Source organism: Zophobas morio, unplaced genomic scaffold (genome assembly GCF_036711695.1).
Source record: "Zophobas morio isolate AGI-343-1 ecotype UQ-CSIRO unplaced genomic scaffold, CSIRO_AGI_Zmor_V1 ptg000024l, whole genome shotgun sequence".
Taxonomy (NCBI): domain Eukaryota; kingdom Metazoa; phylum Arthropoda; class Insecta; order Coleoptera; family Tenebrionidae; genus Zophobas; species Zophobas morio.
The window spans coordinates 12,189,605-12,204,665 of NW_026972129.1; the positions used below are offsets into that span (position 1 = coordinate 12,189,605).

At 33.7% G+C, this 15,061-nt stretch overlaps 1 protein-coding gene across 1 annotated transcript in view; it reads left to right on the forward strand.

The window, feature by feature from the left end:
* The window catches only part of LOC135135185 (follistatin-related protein 5-like), a 344,450-nt gene that overhangs the window by 289,430 nt on the left and 39,959 nt on the right, over window positions 1–15,061 (forward strand). Inside the window, exons 8-10 of the mRNA XM_064064188.1 lie at window positions 712–844; window positions 906–1,190; window positions 1,243–1,340. Coding sequence (XP_063920258.1) covers window positions 712–844; window positions 906–1,190; window positions 1,243–1,340 — 516 coding nt within the window. The remainder of the gene's footprint in view (window positions 1–711; window positions 845–905; window positions 1,191–1,242; window positions 1,341–15,061) is intronic.

Sequence of the window (15,061 nt, forward strand, 5' to 3'; positions counted from 1 at the left end):
ATTATTACAGTATTTCCTTAGCTTATGCCGTGGACGCAGAAATTAAAAAGAGTAAATTACGAATTTAACATTTAAAAAAGGGTCGGTTTTAGTAAATCGTTCTACGCTGTAGGTAGATGAATATTAAAAAGCACTTTCGTGTAAGCCACTTTTTGCTAAAAATCATTTGAAAGTTGGAACACTTTTAAAGACAAACACAATCTAGATGAGGAAAATATATTTGTAGTTTAATACTTATCTTAACACTAGTTTTCTAGTCGTTCATAGTCGGTAACTTGCAAAATTAGAAACTTTGTAAGACATCAAATGTGACAACAAGTATGAAAGTGTACTCACCTCTCATGACTGAAATTTTAGAACGTCAGCCCAAAGCGAAAGGCGTAATTTATACGGGTGAGAAATTAGCTCTTCAAGCGAGTAGCAACGACTGTTACGGGCGTTTTGATCTAATCGTACGTTACGACACACATCAGATGAACATTGTTATAACTTATAAACAACAACTGAAAAAAGATTTACTAAATTATTGAAGAATAATTGTAGCCTTTATAAAAGATTTGTGATCTTCCAGTGACGTATTATTAGTATTACGATAATAAATTGACCAAAACTGGTTTAAAAATTATCTAAATTTCGAGTTCGTGAATGTACGCACCCTACAAAATTATGCAGATGTTGATATCAATGTAACAATGTAAAATTATATCACAGATAGCCGCTCAAGAGCGTCTGGATAGTCTGAGCAGCGGTTGTTCCTTATCAAATATGATTCAATACGACGATGCCGACCATGATGGCAAATTGAGCATAAACGAATTCTACGTGGCTTTTAGCAAATTGTACAGTAAGTATAAGTGACACGTTCGTAACTCAAATAGGAGTAAAAACGACACCTTACCATTCAGGTGTGTCAGTCGTATCCCTCGACAAAGCCTTAGAAACAAACCGTCTGAGCGCAAGGGTAGGCGACAACGTGGAAATCAAGTGTGATGTTACCGGGTCACCCGTGCCGCCCATCGTATGGAGACGGAATCAATTGGACCTGTCCACTTTAAATGAAGAAGAAATACGAGTATTCAGCGATGGCAGCCTTTACTTAACCAGGATACAGCTTCAGCACGCCGGAAATTACACCTGCCATGCACAAAGGAACAAAGACGTTGTTCAGACGCACATCCTCACGGTTCATAGTAAGTGCCCAATAATTGGTCTTTAGGATTGTTTTAAAGGGCAAATTTATAGCTGTTCCAGAGGTTCACGTCACACCGAGGATCCAATCGAAGAGACCCGGAGAGGATGCTACCATGCTGTGCCATGTGGCGGGGGAACCGTTTCCAAAGGTAATTACTTGTGTGATAAGTAGAGTAGAATGTCATAAAACAATTATCAAACAAACAATTTCTGTCACGATTATAAAGTTGTGCTATGCAGGGTGATTCACGAATAGCGTCCGCTTTAATAATTGTGTTTATGGAACCCAAGAAACATTTTCACAAGTTACTTCGAGAATTTTTGTTCTGAATAATTTTTTAATCAGAGAGCAGCTATCCAATTTTGATAAACGTCAAATGTTCAAAAATATAATTCAAATGGTCATTAAAAATACAGCAAATTGAACTTATTTGTTACTGAATTTAGCCTTGTGATTGAATAAAACAAATTTTAAAAAATTTGGACTAATTCTCAGACGCTCACGAAAAAAGGCATAGAGTCAAAATCATCTCTCTGAGGTTTCTGATTGAAAAGTAGATGATTAAGCGATCAATTTCTTAAATTTAAACTTTGCAATTAGTCTTGTTTTGAAGCCGTTATATCTGGCTATAACTTTAATGAAAACTAAAGATTTCGTTGACCAAAAAAAACTGAAACTTGATATCTTCTGTTACGGATTGGTGGAACTCAGCAGTGATGTAGAGAAAAATAGTGATATTTTTCCTTCAAACATAAAATTCTAATTTATCACTACCATATAATCGTCTAGCAACCAATGAAAATTAATGTTAAAAAAAATATGTTTTCAACACCAACGCGTGGCTTGTTTGGTTTGACAGTTATGGTAAAAATCTCTGCTAAATAAATTTCGGAATAACTGCAATGGCAACATCATTATTTCAAAAGTAAATTTCTTGGCATATTAGACAACTTTTTTTTCGATCATATGGTATTTTTAATTACTAGTGGATCAAAAAAAGGTAATTTCGTGTTTTCTTCTTTGTGAGTGAAATTAATGTTGTTAAACAAACTGTGAATTGTAGACTGAAAGTTATACATAAAAGTTTAAATGTCGCATTTATTTCTATCGAAAATGACAAAAATATGATCCACATACCTTGTCCATATCCGTGGAAAATATTTAAGCTTTTATTAGAAATACTTTGCAAATCGACTCATGAGATGCTCAACCATGAAAAACTTCCCATTGTTTGAAAAATGTTCTGTTTCATACTGACGTTAGTTACTTAAATATATTCTTCTACGATTTGTTGTTCTAAGCCTCTTGGGACGAACAATTATTCTAAATAGACTAAGGTTTGTGCTATTGGGACACTTGGAAAAAGAGAACTGACATCGAATGAAACTAACAGCTCAATATCTTTCAAAACATTTGAAATTCAGCGAATCTGTGATAGTAAAACTTGATTGTTTGACTGGCAAGTTATTGAATTCGTTCATTCACCACTTTGAAAACTTGTAAGCTGGTGTGTTAATTCCAATCGGGCGCATTGATTTACCAAGCTTTATTACTTCCTCTATTTACAAATGATCATTAAAAATATTTCGTGTGGGGAACTTCTATTCTCAGACGGCCTTAAGGCATATATGGAAGTACATTCCATGAGAAATTGCGAAACTCTGTGAGAGAGATCTTGTCTTTTTTGAATCGAAACATGTATATAACACTTAAAGGTAATCGCTTAACACTAAGAAGAAATAAGTGTTATATTGTTTTATATTCAAAAAAGACAATATCCTTTAACGAATAATATTTCATAAGTTTACTTAAAAAAATACGATATACTTTAGTAAGATCATGCTTGGAGCTCTCTATGTATCCTATCTATACTTCTATACTTATATAATAAAGCTGAAGCTTTTGTTTATTTGAACACGTTAATCTCAGAAACTACTGGTTCAAATTCAAAAAATCTTTTTGTGTTGGATAGTCCATGTATCATATCTACATATAAGCTATACAACATCACGCTACGACCATTAGGAGCGAAGTAGCAATGAAAAATTCGGAAAAACGGGAAAATTATTCCTCCTTTGACAGCTTCCGTTGCTTACGCTGCTTAAACGGTTAAAGTTACGTAAAAATCATGTATGACGAAATTGTTCCCCTCTAAAAGTTCTAAAGAAAAGTCCGCGACAGCATATGTCTATCTTTTAAGGTCGAGTCAGTATAACCTTTTTTATGGTAATGAAATTTGTTCTAAAATAATAATGCATTATGTATAAAATTCTCGCGTCACAGTGTTTGTAACCGAACTTCTCCGAAATGGGTTGACCGATTTGTATGAAATTTTTTATGTATATTCGGTAGGTCTGAGAATAGGTTGTAAACTATTTTTTAAACTCCTAAGTGATAAGGGTGGCCCACCCCAAAAACTTTTTGTCTATTTTTTGGACAAATTTTTTTATTTTTATTTTTTTAAGAATTGGCATCAAAAAATATACATAACCCTAAATTTTCACCTTTCTACCACCAACCCCCATTTTTTAATCGTTTATATAATAAAAATCAATTGCTGTTCCTGTTAGTCTCGCTAAGACTCAAAAACAGCTTGACCGATTTGAAGAATTTTTTATATTACGGGGATGGTTCATAAATAAAAAAAATAAGGAAAACTTAAAAGAACAGTTAAAAAATTAAAAAATTCTAAAAATTTTGTATGGGAATCGCCACTTCGAATTAATTTCAATAGTAGATTAGTTTCTGACGGACCTGTCGTCTAACTGACGTGTCATACAAAACTAATTCTTCCGTGCAATTGTGAAAACTATATTGCATTTCAAATCGTTCTTTGTTTTTTCGTAAAAAAAAACGTCGTTTATTTTAATAAAAGTCTTGATTAAAGTGAATTTAATTACACATTGCGAAAGTTTCTTATTAATTTTGATCTGCCATTCTATTTACCTATATTCACTTTGTTGGTTTTGACAAAACCTCAAACTTTACCGTTATTCGAGGATTTAATTTGATGTTTTCAATATTATAAAATTCTCAAGACAAAATTTACAGATTTGATTGACTGTGAAAATAATTCTATGTCGTTTTATGAAGTTTATTAAAATGCCGAGAAGAAGACAACCTCACATAGGTCCACGAAGTCAATCAAATGTGCGACGAACTACCTCAGGTGCAAACCGCAATGATTTATTTCATGGGTAATTCGGATATGGAAGTTGATCAGCGTTATGCTCATAATCAACATAATCAAACATTAAAGCGAGACATTGGGTGGTATGAATAAAACTGAGTAGAAACTAATATTCGAAGTACGAAGTACCTACTTCATTATTACTCTTATATACCTGAGCTTCTACTCTATGTACTGAGTACCTACTTGGAAACATTGTATCTCTCCGGACACAAATTGAACATCTACGCGTTTTGTGAGCATTTAATCTAAAAATGAGGATCGGCGTGGCAAATAACTGAGCTGTCTGTAAAGCAGCTTAGAAAACGAGTAGGATCGTTGTAAGAGTGAATGTTAACTAAACATGGCGACTTTCATGAACGTGGAACGTCGTCAAAAGGTGCATTCAGTTTGAAAAACACATTAGGAGCAGGAATATCGAAAACTTTTCAGGTAATTAACTTTTATTTATGCATAAATTGTGCACTGCGTTTTTTATAACACTGGCCATAGAGATTCCCATCTCAAGGTGTCTACCCCATACTAACTTATATTTTGGTGACTCGATTTTTGCTTTGATGGTTGAACACTGTCACTGTTGTCCTTTTTTGTTGTATCGAGATGCTACTTGAGCATCAACTATTACCTACTGAAGTATTAATATCATCTAGAAAAACTAGAAATATTTTGATTTGATATTCGAGTAGATACTTCGTATTTCAAGTACGAGCATCTACTGAGTTTTATTTATATCAACCTTCGTCAAAAAATTGATCGAACGTTGTTTCGACAGAACTTCCTTCGCACCAAAAGTATAATGAAACATATTCAGCATTTTCGAGTTGAGTCTTTTCTTCACACAATTTTGTGATGACCTAATCAACATTTACGATCAACACGTATACCACCTTGGATTGGTGCAGTGTAATACTAAAAATAATTGTATTGTATTCCTAAAATTATCTGCGAAAATCGAGTGAGCCATTCCATCAATTTTTTGGGGGCAATAAATAAATATTCTTAACAATTTACTATGCTTACAATAACTTTAAAACGTCTGCAAGATCTTAAAGTATTCATTTTTGCAACTCTTGAGTTATTCACTAAAATAAATTGACTGATCCATATATTTTTTTGAGTCACTGTAAAAGCAAATCTAAAAAATATAAATGCAATGATAAATTACGAAAATATACTGATGATATTTTCCACACTTTAGATAGGATTTATTCGGCAAAATCTTGAGATGACGTCTTCAAGTTTTTGAGCTTGATAAACAGATATATTTTGATTGAAAACCTACCATGTCAAACAGTAACTTCAAAACCTCTGCAATATTTCAAAATTCAGTTTTGCAATTCTTGATCCAATCAATAAAATAAATTGACTCAGTGATTAATTTTTTTGAGACACCCCCTATAAGCAAAACTAAAAAATATGAATGGAATGATAAATCACAAGTATAGTCTCATCCTATTTTAGACATTTTAGATAGGATTCATTGGCAAAATTTTGGGCTGACGTCATCAATTTTTTGGAGGGGATAAGTAAATATATTTTGAATAAAAATTTATTATGCTTATCATATGTTTAAAACATCTGCAAGATTTCAAAGCATTTGATTTTGCAGATTCAAAATTAAATTGTAGATGAAACGAAGTTCACGGGGTCAGCTAGTAATAATATATGACGTGCGAATTAATAACTTAGAGTCGACGCACCGCCAACGCTCAAATTTTTATGTTTTAGTTCGTTTCGTTTAAATTTTTTTTATAAAATTTATAAAAATTTCTACCTAAAATTTGAACCAATTCAACGCCAACAATTTTATTCTGCCACCGTAAAGATCATATTATGTAATATGTGAGGAGATAACGCAGTGAAATTAATTTATTTTTATGAAGAGCCTAAATTAATTAAAAAATTAAGGTCAAAAATTCCATTTTTAATTAATGCGCCACAAGTTTGTTCCTACCTAATGCATATTCAAAGCCACTCCACGGTCTCACCTGTATCATAGCAGCCAATTTCACTCTCGAGTCTTGCATAAGATCGCTTCAATGAGGCAAATAATATCTAAGCTCAGACAAGAGATGAATCATTAAAACTGAATCTTGTAATTTTAACTTTTGCAATACTAAAGTAAAATCACTTGTTAAAAAATATATTTGCTCATAAATGGAGGTCAACAATGACTTTTAGCTGTGGCAGAAGCAGGAAACAAATCATTTTATGACGTAATCCCTCAAGTAGAAATGTTTTATTTATTATTATTCCGCAGAAATTTGGAATAAAATTAGTAACAGAGTTTAAACGTTACTTGTTTTGGTAACTTTATTAAAATCATTTTTTGTTTAATAAAGCATCATGTACTTTACATATTTTCAAATTTTTAATCATGACTGTTGTTTGTGATTATTTAGAATTGGTTCGAAGGACCAAAATGAACATTGCGACCGTTGTACTTGGGATTTATTCCAGAACTCTTGCTACATAATTGTGTGTACCGGTACCGACTGAATGGGGTGGGTGGGACACACCCCCACCTCTCACAACCCCAGGTACCTGCTTAATATGATTGGATATGGAATTTCCAACATGCCGGCCCCGTTGAAGGTTTAACTTCAAAACAATTGGCGGGGGGCATCTGAATAATGGTACATGCTATTGTAAATTCAGAGGAGCATAAAAATATAAAATACTTATAATAATCACACGAATCTAATTCGCGAAGCACAGCCGGCAACACAAAAATCGTCATTCTCTAGGGATAATGCGCACCTTTGTCACAGCGCGTTTCACCACTCCCGTACTAGTTTTTACGGACACAACCCGCACAATTCCGTCGTGACCTGGGTGAACTTCGGCGACTCGTCCTAACCTCCACCGTAGCGGGGGCAGTCCATCCTCCACTAGAACTACCAAAGTTCCGACGTCGACGTTGGGTTGCGTCATTTGGTGACCCTTGGGACGGAATTGAAGTTGGGCCAAGTACTCCTTGGTCCATCTGCTCCAAAAATGTTGCTGCAATTGCTGCACGCGTTGCCATCGAGATAAACGATTTACAGGGATCTCCTTTAGGTCCCGTTCCACTGGCGTTGTTAAGGGCTCGCCGATCAAAAAATGTCCCGGTGTCAGAGCTTCGAGGTCATTTGGATCTTGGGATAAAGGTGTCAGGGGGCGGGAGTTTAGACAAGCTTCGATGCGGGTTAATAAAGTATAAAACTCCTCGTAAGTTAACGATGCATTATCGACCACCCTGTGCAAGTGATGCTTCACGCTCCGTACGGCACGCTCCCACAATCCCCCAAAATGAGGCGACCTACTTGGTATAAAATGAAATTTCGTACCTACCGATGTGGAGTACTGCAATATTTTATTTTGAACCTTTCGCGGGATTTCGAAATTGGACAATTTCTGAAGGGTTTTAATAAATTTGATAAAAGTGTCGCGAATTTCAACTGGTATAGGTTCATCCGAATATGATTTATGCGACCAAAGGTTTTGCAAGAGAATTTTTGCCTTATCGATAATTGGATTTATTTCACCAAGAGCGTTAAAGATTTTTGCGATCGTAGATAATATGTAGCGTTTTGTAACAGCTAGAGGACAGTTAATTGGCGGGAGATTTATTTGGTACTTAAGTAGGTCACCAACGCAACTCCAATAAAAACCTAAAACCTTTACATAATCTGTTTGTTCAAATACAGTACGATGGGGTAGGCAATAACTATTTGGGAATTCCAAAGTATTAAAAGGAACGAGCTCTGTGTAGTTTAAGCCGCGATATTCTAGCATAAACTCTTTGTCGCCGGATTTTAGTTTATGGTCCTTATCCGGTCTATTCTCTAAATTCAAGAATTGCTTTACAGCCCTTGGGCGTGACTCACCCAAGTGAAGGTCTTTAACAGGTAATTTTACCACGAATTGTTCTGACGACATCCTAGTTGTATTTTCTACGGAATGTTTTTCACATTCTAAGTGATTGGTCTTATATTCGTCCTGATGAAATACGTAATTAAAAATGGGTTTACAATTTACCAAGTTACACGATACGCTTGGAGCGGGAATGGTTGTAATTAATTCGCCCGACAAAATGTGACCTAGTTTTGTATTTTGTAAATATGGTAGATTTTTACCTAATAAAATAGGTCCGTCTAATAATAATTTCCAGAATAATTGGGCTCCAACTAACAAATCGACATTTTGGGAAATATTATAATTAGGATCTGCTAATGTTACATTTGGTGGCAAATTAATTATTTCTTTTGGAAATGTTACGCTAGGAATCGGCAGAGTAATTTTGGAAAGAACAACACAATCGAAATTTGTTGCAAATTCGCTGACGCGCGATTTTATAGTTACGTTCACATTTCCTTGTGTTCGATTATTGCAGGTACTGATACCAGAAATAAATTTGGTTCCAGTTGTTGGTGTGAGACCCAATTTATTACATAAACCCTTAGTGATTACATGTGCTTGGGAGCCGCCGTCCAAAAGCACTCTACATGTTTGAAAATCTCCTCTTTTATCTAAAATAAAAACTGTTGCGGTTGATAAAAGGACTTGGTTACAGGTTTGCCTTTGCAAAGTGTTAGCGGATGGTACAAATTCATTGCTATGTAGCAATGTGTGGTGTCTTTGATTACATTCCTTACATGAAAATGTTGATTTACAATCTTCAGTTTTGTGATTATTTCTTAGACAGTTTGCACAAAGTTTTAAATTTTGAGATATAATGTTTCTGTCTAGAACGGATTTGCTTAGAAATTCATTGCATTGATAAAGAGTGTGTGAATTTTTGCACAAAAGGCAATTAAATTTGGAAACTACGTTAGAATTATTAAACCTTTTTTGAATAAAGTTTTGCGGTCTTATATTTAATTGTTTAGGACTAGAAATTATTGATTTGGACTTATTGGATGGTAAATTATTGGTTTTTAACTTATCCATCGCTTCCAATATTTCACACCTTTTTTCTAGAAATTCGGAAAATTGCAGGAAAGTAGGTACTGCCTTGTCTAGTGTTGACTGCCATTCCTTTTTAGAGGCATAATCTAATTTTTCGAATACAATTTGGACCAAAATTGCGTCCCACTGATCGACCGGTAAATTTAACACCTGTAAGGCCGCGACATTATTGGAAACTGTGTCGATAATTTCCCGTAATTCCTTGTGCGATGATTTTAATAAGCTGGGTATGTTTAAAATGTTTATGATATGTTCCTGAACAATTAATCTTTTATTTTCAAACCTTTTTTGTAAAGTTTCGATTGCCTTGCTGTAGTTTTCGTTGCGGACCGCCAATGATTCGATGGACCGCAACGCCTCATCTTTTAAACAACTACGCAAGTAGTGGAATTTGCGGATATTTGGTATGTTCCCGTCATTGTGTACTAATGATTTAAATAGATCAAAAAACGAGAACCATTCGCTATATTTGCCATCAAAGGTAGGCAGTGGTAAAGGTTTCAAATTTACGCTATGTTCATTGGCTTCGAGTTTATTACCATCATTATGTATGTTAATAGTTGTAGAGTTAGGGGTTAGCGACGGGTTCGACGACGCCGGACTGTTCTTAATAATTATGCCTTTTATTTTACCTAAAGTTTTATAATATTGGTTTTCAACCGAGGTACGTTCCTTATCATTTTCTGATTCCCAATACGATTCATTATGTTCCTCGTCTACTATCTGAAGTGACTCTATTTGATTTTGAATATTATTGTAGTCCTTTAACCTTTCTGTCAAATCTAACAACCTTGCATCTAATTCCGGTACACTATCGTCGTCTTTTACATTATTTTGTATACGCGTTATGGCAGCCTTTATTATTTTACGCTGATTTTTTAACTTCGTAAGTTCGGTCATTTCGGAAGACTACAGACGCGCAACGACAAAGATAAAACTTGAGCACAGGGCGATTGATACGTCTAAGAATTTAGAACCGTATGATTTAGAAGGATAGAAAAAGGAAGGATCTGACCTTTTGATGATTTGATCTGCTGCAACCTCTCGATGATGATCCGCTTCTGGGATAAAATCAGCCGACCTTTTAATGATTTGATCTGCTGCAACCTCTCGATGATGATCCACTTCTGGGATAAAATCAGCCGACCTTTTGATGATTTGATCTGCTGCAACCTCTCGATGATGATCCGCTTCTGGGATGTTGGCTGCTGCAATCTCTTGATGATGATCCGCTTCTGGGATGTTGGGCATGTGTCTTGATTTATGATTTCGTGGAGTTCTGGATCCGCTTTGAATATCGATTTGCCGCACTTATTCACTTATTGTTATACCGCTATTCGGGCACTGGTTCGGATATTCGGCTCGAATTGACCAAAAATGTTTGTGATTATTTAGAATTGGTTCGAAGGACCAAAATGAACATTGCGACCGTTGTACTTGGGATTTATTCCAGAACTCTTGCTACATAATTGTGTGTACCGGTACCGACTGAATGGGGTGGGTGGGGCACACCCCCACCTCTCACAACCCCAGGTACCTGCTTAATATGATTGGATATGGAATTTCCAACAACTGTGTTTTTGTTTCTTAAATTCCACTCTACTTAAGATAATATTTGATCTCATTCTTTGTGATTTAAATATTTAAAAAATGCGAAATGGTAACAAAAGTCTCCATTTTTATTGTTAAAATGCAAATATTCGAAAAATATTGCTTCAAAATACCTTTTTAAACATTAATTATACAAACAATTAACTATAATAATAATAATAATAATAATAAATAGAAATGAAATCCATGTTAAATCTTAAAAAAATTTCAATTCTACCCCTAGTTATCTCTAATGTAGGTGGAGTTCCAAATAGCTTAGTTGAGAATTTAAAGTCTTTGCATTTGAATGATTCAATAATTGTCAAAATTCAAAAAGCTGTTTTGTTAGGAACATGTCATATTGTTCGTAAGTTTCTTGAACAGTCTGATCATGTCAATCATATTAGATTAGCACCAGTAGGTCAGAGTAGTGTAGGTCACTTTCCAAGTGATGCGCGGATAAATGGTCGGTAGTTACGCTAGACTTTTGGGGATGGGGTGAGATTAGAGAATAATAGCAGACTAATTTGTATGCTGTAATTCTAGAATCTCGAAAGTTGTTCTGTTAATCTAATCAATGCATATCATTACTTGGTCTTAGTACCCGTAATGATAGAAGTCTTGCCTGAATGCCGGTCATTTCCGGGTCAGTGGTGGGTCTTAATAATATTAACAAATATATTCATCTTACCTTTATAATAAAACGTAGTTAAAACAAAAATTGAAATAAACTCTACCAAAACGAATATAAAAAGTATTTAGTTAAAAACAAGTTTTAAAAGCACTAATATCTATTTCATTAAAAAAATTACCGCTATGTGCACGTTCTGCATGAAAAAATACTAGATCATGCAACTAAATGAACTCTTTAGCACAGATATATGAAAGTGTTTTTTCGCTACATTACTAATATTTCTTGTTACTTTACCCTAAAACTCATTTTTACTCACTTGTCCTCGCCTTTAAAGTTGTACAAAGACGACTTCATTTCAAGTTTGTACCTAAATTAGCTATTTAACAGCAAGAAAATTCTGCTCAATTCGTGAAAAATTTAATACCGGGAAGCTTTACAACCGAAGTGCAAGTTTCTAATCCACATCAAATACAAAAGCTATTTATATCATTTATACAGGGATTTTGAAACTACAAATCATTTCAAGCGTTATTAAATGTCTGATCCTGACCTAGCTCTACTACGAACGTTGTACGTCACTGATGTCGAGTTTCAGCAACGCCGCAAACTCTAGCATTTTTCAGTTTACAAAATTCACTTGGGTCAAACTTATTGTACAATACACACCAAAATTTTTGTACACAGTTAGCACGACAAGTAATGTATTTTTTTCATTAATACTCCCATGTTATATTTGATGTAATTTTTTAAACGCTTGCATCAACTAATTACATTAATCAGACTATTATTAATTGGAATATTTAGTTAAGTAACTAACATTACGCAGCAGGTGGTAAATCTTGAAAAAGTGAGTAGAACACACCTTTACGGTTATTGACATTAAGAGATATTATTATAAAATAATGAGCAAAGTTAACAGTGTTGTTAAAAATGCTTAAGACGTAAAAACAAGTAAAGGTTACTAAAAAACTGACCTCATTTGTTTTCATTTTTGGAAATAGAAAACATTTTAGTCAAATATTTTTATGAACAGAATACAATGTAATTCAGCACCAGAAGGAAAGAGAATAAACTTTCTAAGTGCATCTGTATCCACATTTAGAGCACAATTATTCTAACACCACGTGATTGGGTCATTTAAGCGAATTATACCGAAAATATATTTAAAAACAAGCAAACTAAGCAAACAACGGGTCTAAAGTAATTTGAAGATAATTTCTCTAGCTCCTGAAGTGGAGTCGAACATAAATAAGACCTCTTCGAAAAATTATGGGTAGTAAAGTTTAATTTTGAAAATTTTATTTTTTATGATGACTTCTATGAGTTAAAATAAAGATGTCTACGTAGTATTAAAGTAAAAGTAAAAAAGCATGTTATGCGTATATTTCAAGTGAATTTTTCCATTACATAATTTTATGATGACGTCATCTACATACATTTTATCAAGCACACGCATATCAGTTTGGATAGATGCAGTGAAAAAGAGAACAGAATTCCCAAATTTTCGGAAAAACATGGTGCGATGTTCTTAATTTGAACAAAAATAAATTGGCAGTTTCATTCTTTTTGTCACCCTTTATAAACAAATAAAAAAACTGCGTACGCATTGATAAACCATGAGTACAGAGTCCTAATACATATTATGCACATTTTAGATGGGATTTATGCGGCAAAATTTTGAGATGATGTCATTCATTTTGGGGGGGTAAATTTTGATCAACGGTTTACCATGTTTGTGATAATCTTGAAACGTTTGCAAGATTTCTGATGATCTGGAAGGTAGAAAGTGACGACGAGTTCATAAACTACAAACATAGACGTATGTTAGATTATAAAATTTGTATAAATTTACTATAAAGAACTTTAAAATGACGTCATCACACTGCTGGTGGGGATGCTTAGACAACTTTTGGTTAGCGTTTTACCATCTACACGATATTCCTAAGATATGTATGGAACTGGACAATAATCGATCCAGTAGTACTAAAAGGACAAACACACGACAGGCGGGTGACAGACAAACGACAGACATACGACAGACAGATGACAGACGACAAACAGATAGACGGAAACGGGGCCATAAAACGTCAAAAAAAAGTAGATACGGGGAATATATGGATTTCCTTAGTTTACTCCCGAGGAGTAAAAACTGAACTACACGTAAAACTGCTGCTAAAAGTAACTAGTGTATTAAAAAAAGAACAGCTTCGACAATAAACATTAGCTTAAAAATTTGATAATCTTAAAAAAAAATGGGAAGAAAGTTTATAGTGTCACATAAATGTGTACGGAAAATTTTAAAGAAAAATGAAGTTGTTATTGGGAAACAAAAATTAGCACCAAAATATAATGAAAACCAAAATGAAACATCATATTTTAGCTTAGATGGAAATAATTCGACAGGTTACAACATACCTACATTTCTATAAAGAAGGTATAGAAGTCGACCCAAAAGTAAAATTTCAAAGACACGCAAAATGTCAAAAGAAAGCCCATGTATGTTTTACCATTAGTGCAAATGAAAATCAAATGCATTACAAACTTTTGGTATGACAGGTACATCATGTAAGTATTATAATCTAAATATTAAATATAGTACATGAAATTAAAAATAAGTAACTGAAACTATATATAAGAGACTTTTTTAGTCACGATTATATAACATAATAAAATATTTAATAAAGGAATGTACTCGCAAGAAACTTTCTTGTGAAAATATCATATCGATGGTAAATACAACTTTGCATTATATATCATGATACATACAATATTCGTAATATTATAAAATTACAACCAATTAAACGATTTTGGTTCCAATTAAAACGAAATGTATACGAAGGCTTTGGGAAGAGAAAACTGCAGGTGAATTAGAAGCTAGAATTAAATTGAAACTTGGCCAATTAAAAAAAGAGCCCTTAGGAATTCTAATGGTTCACGTTTACACATATTTGTTATTTACGACGAAATTTATAAGATTATATTGTTTAAAAAACTTTCCATTGATGAGTTCATTGTACAGATTTCTAGTTAACACACCATTAATTAATCTATTAATTCTGTTACTTTTTGTGCCCAGATTTTGACTTATCTTATGTCAGTGTGGCTACCACCTACACAAAACAGATCCTAAAGCTTTTAGAACACAATTTGTATATCTAAAACACGGTATTGTAAATGTTTACGATTTTGGAATAAACTTCTAAATCGCAATTCAGAATACGGTATACCTATATAAGAAGCAAATTTTCGTACACACCCACCACATCTCCAAAATAGCGTTATAATAATATATATAATAATATAATTTTAAAAATTTGGAAAATGAACAATTGTTTGTTGATTTATTTTTTTAATCGGTTGAAAAGTGTCCACTTTCCAACCTATAAATTCCAGGCAATGCGATTTTAAATTTCCTATGATTGCATTTTTGAACGCCTGCTGACTTACGCGTATTACGTTCAAATTGAAACATTTTTGTTAAAACAAAATAATTCAGAATTTATTC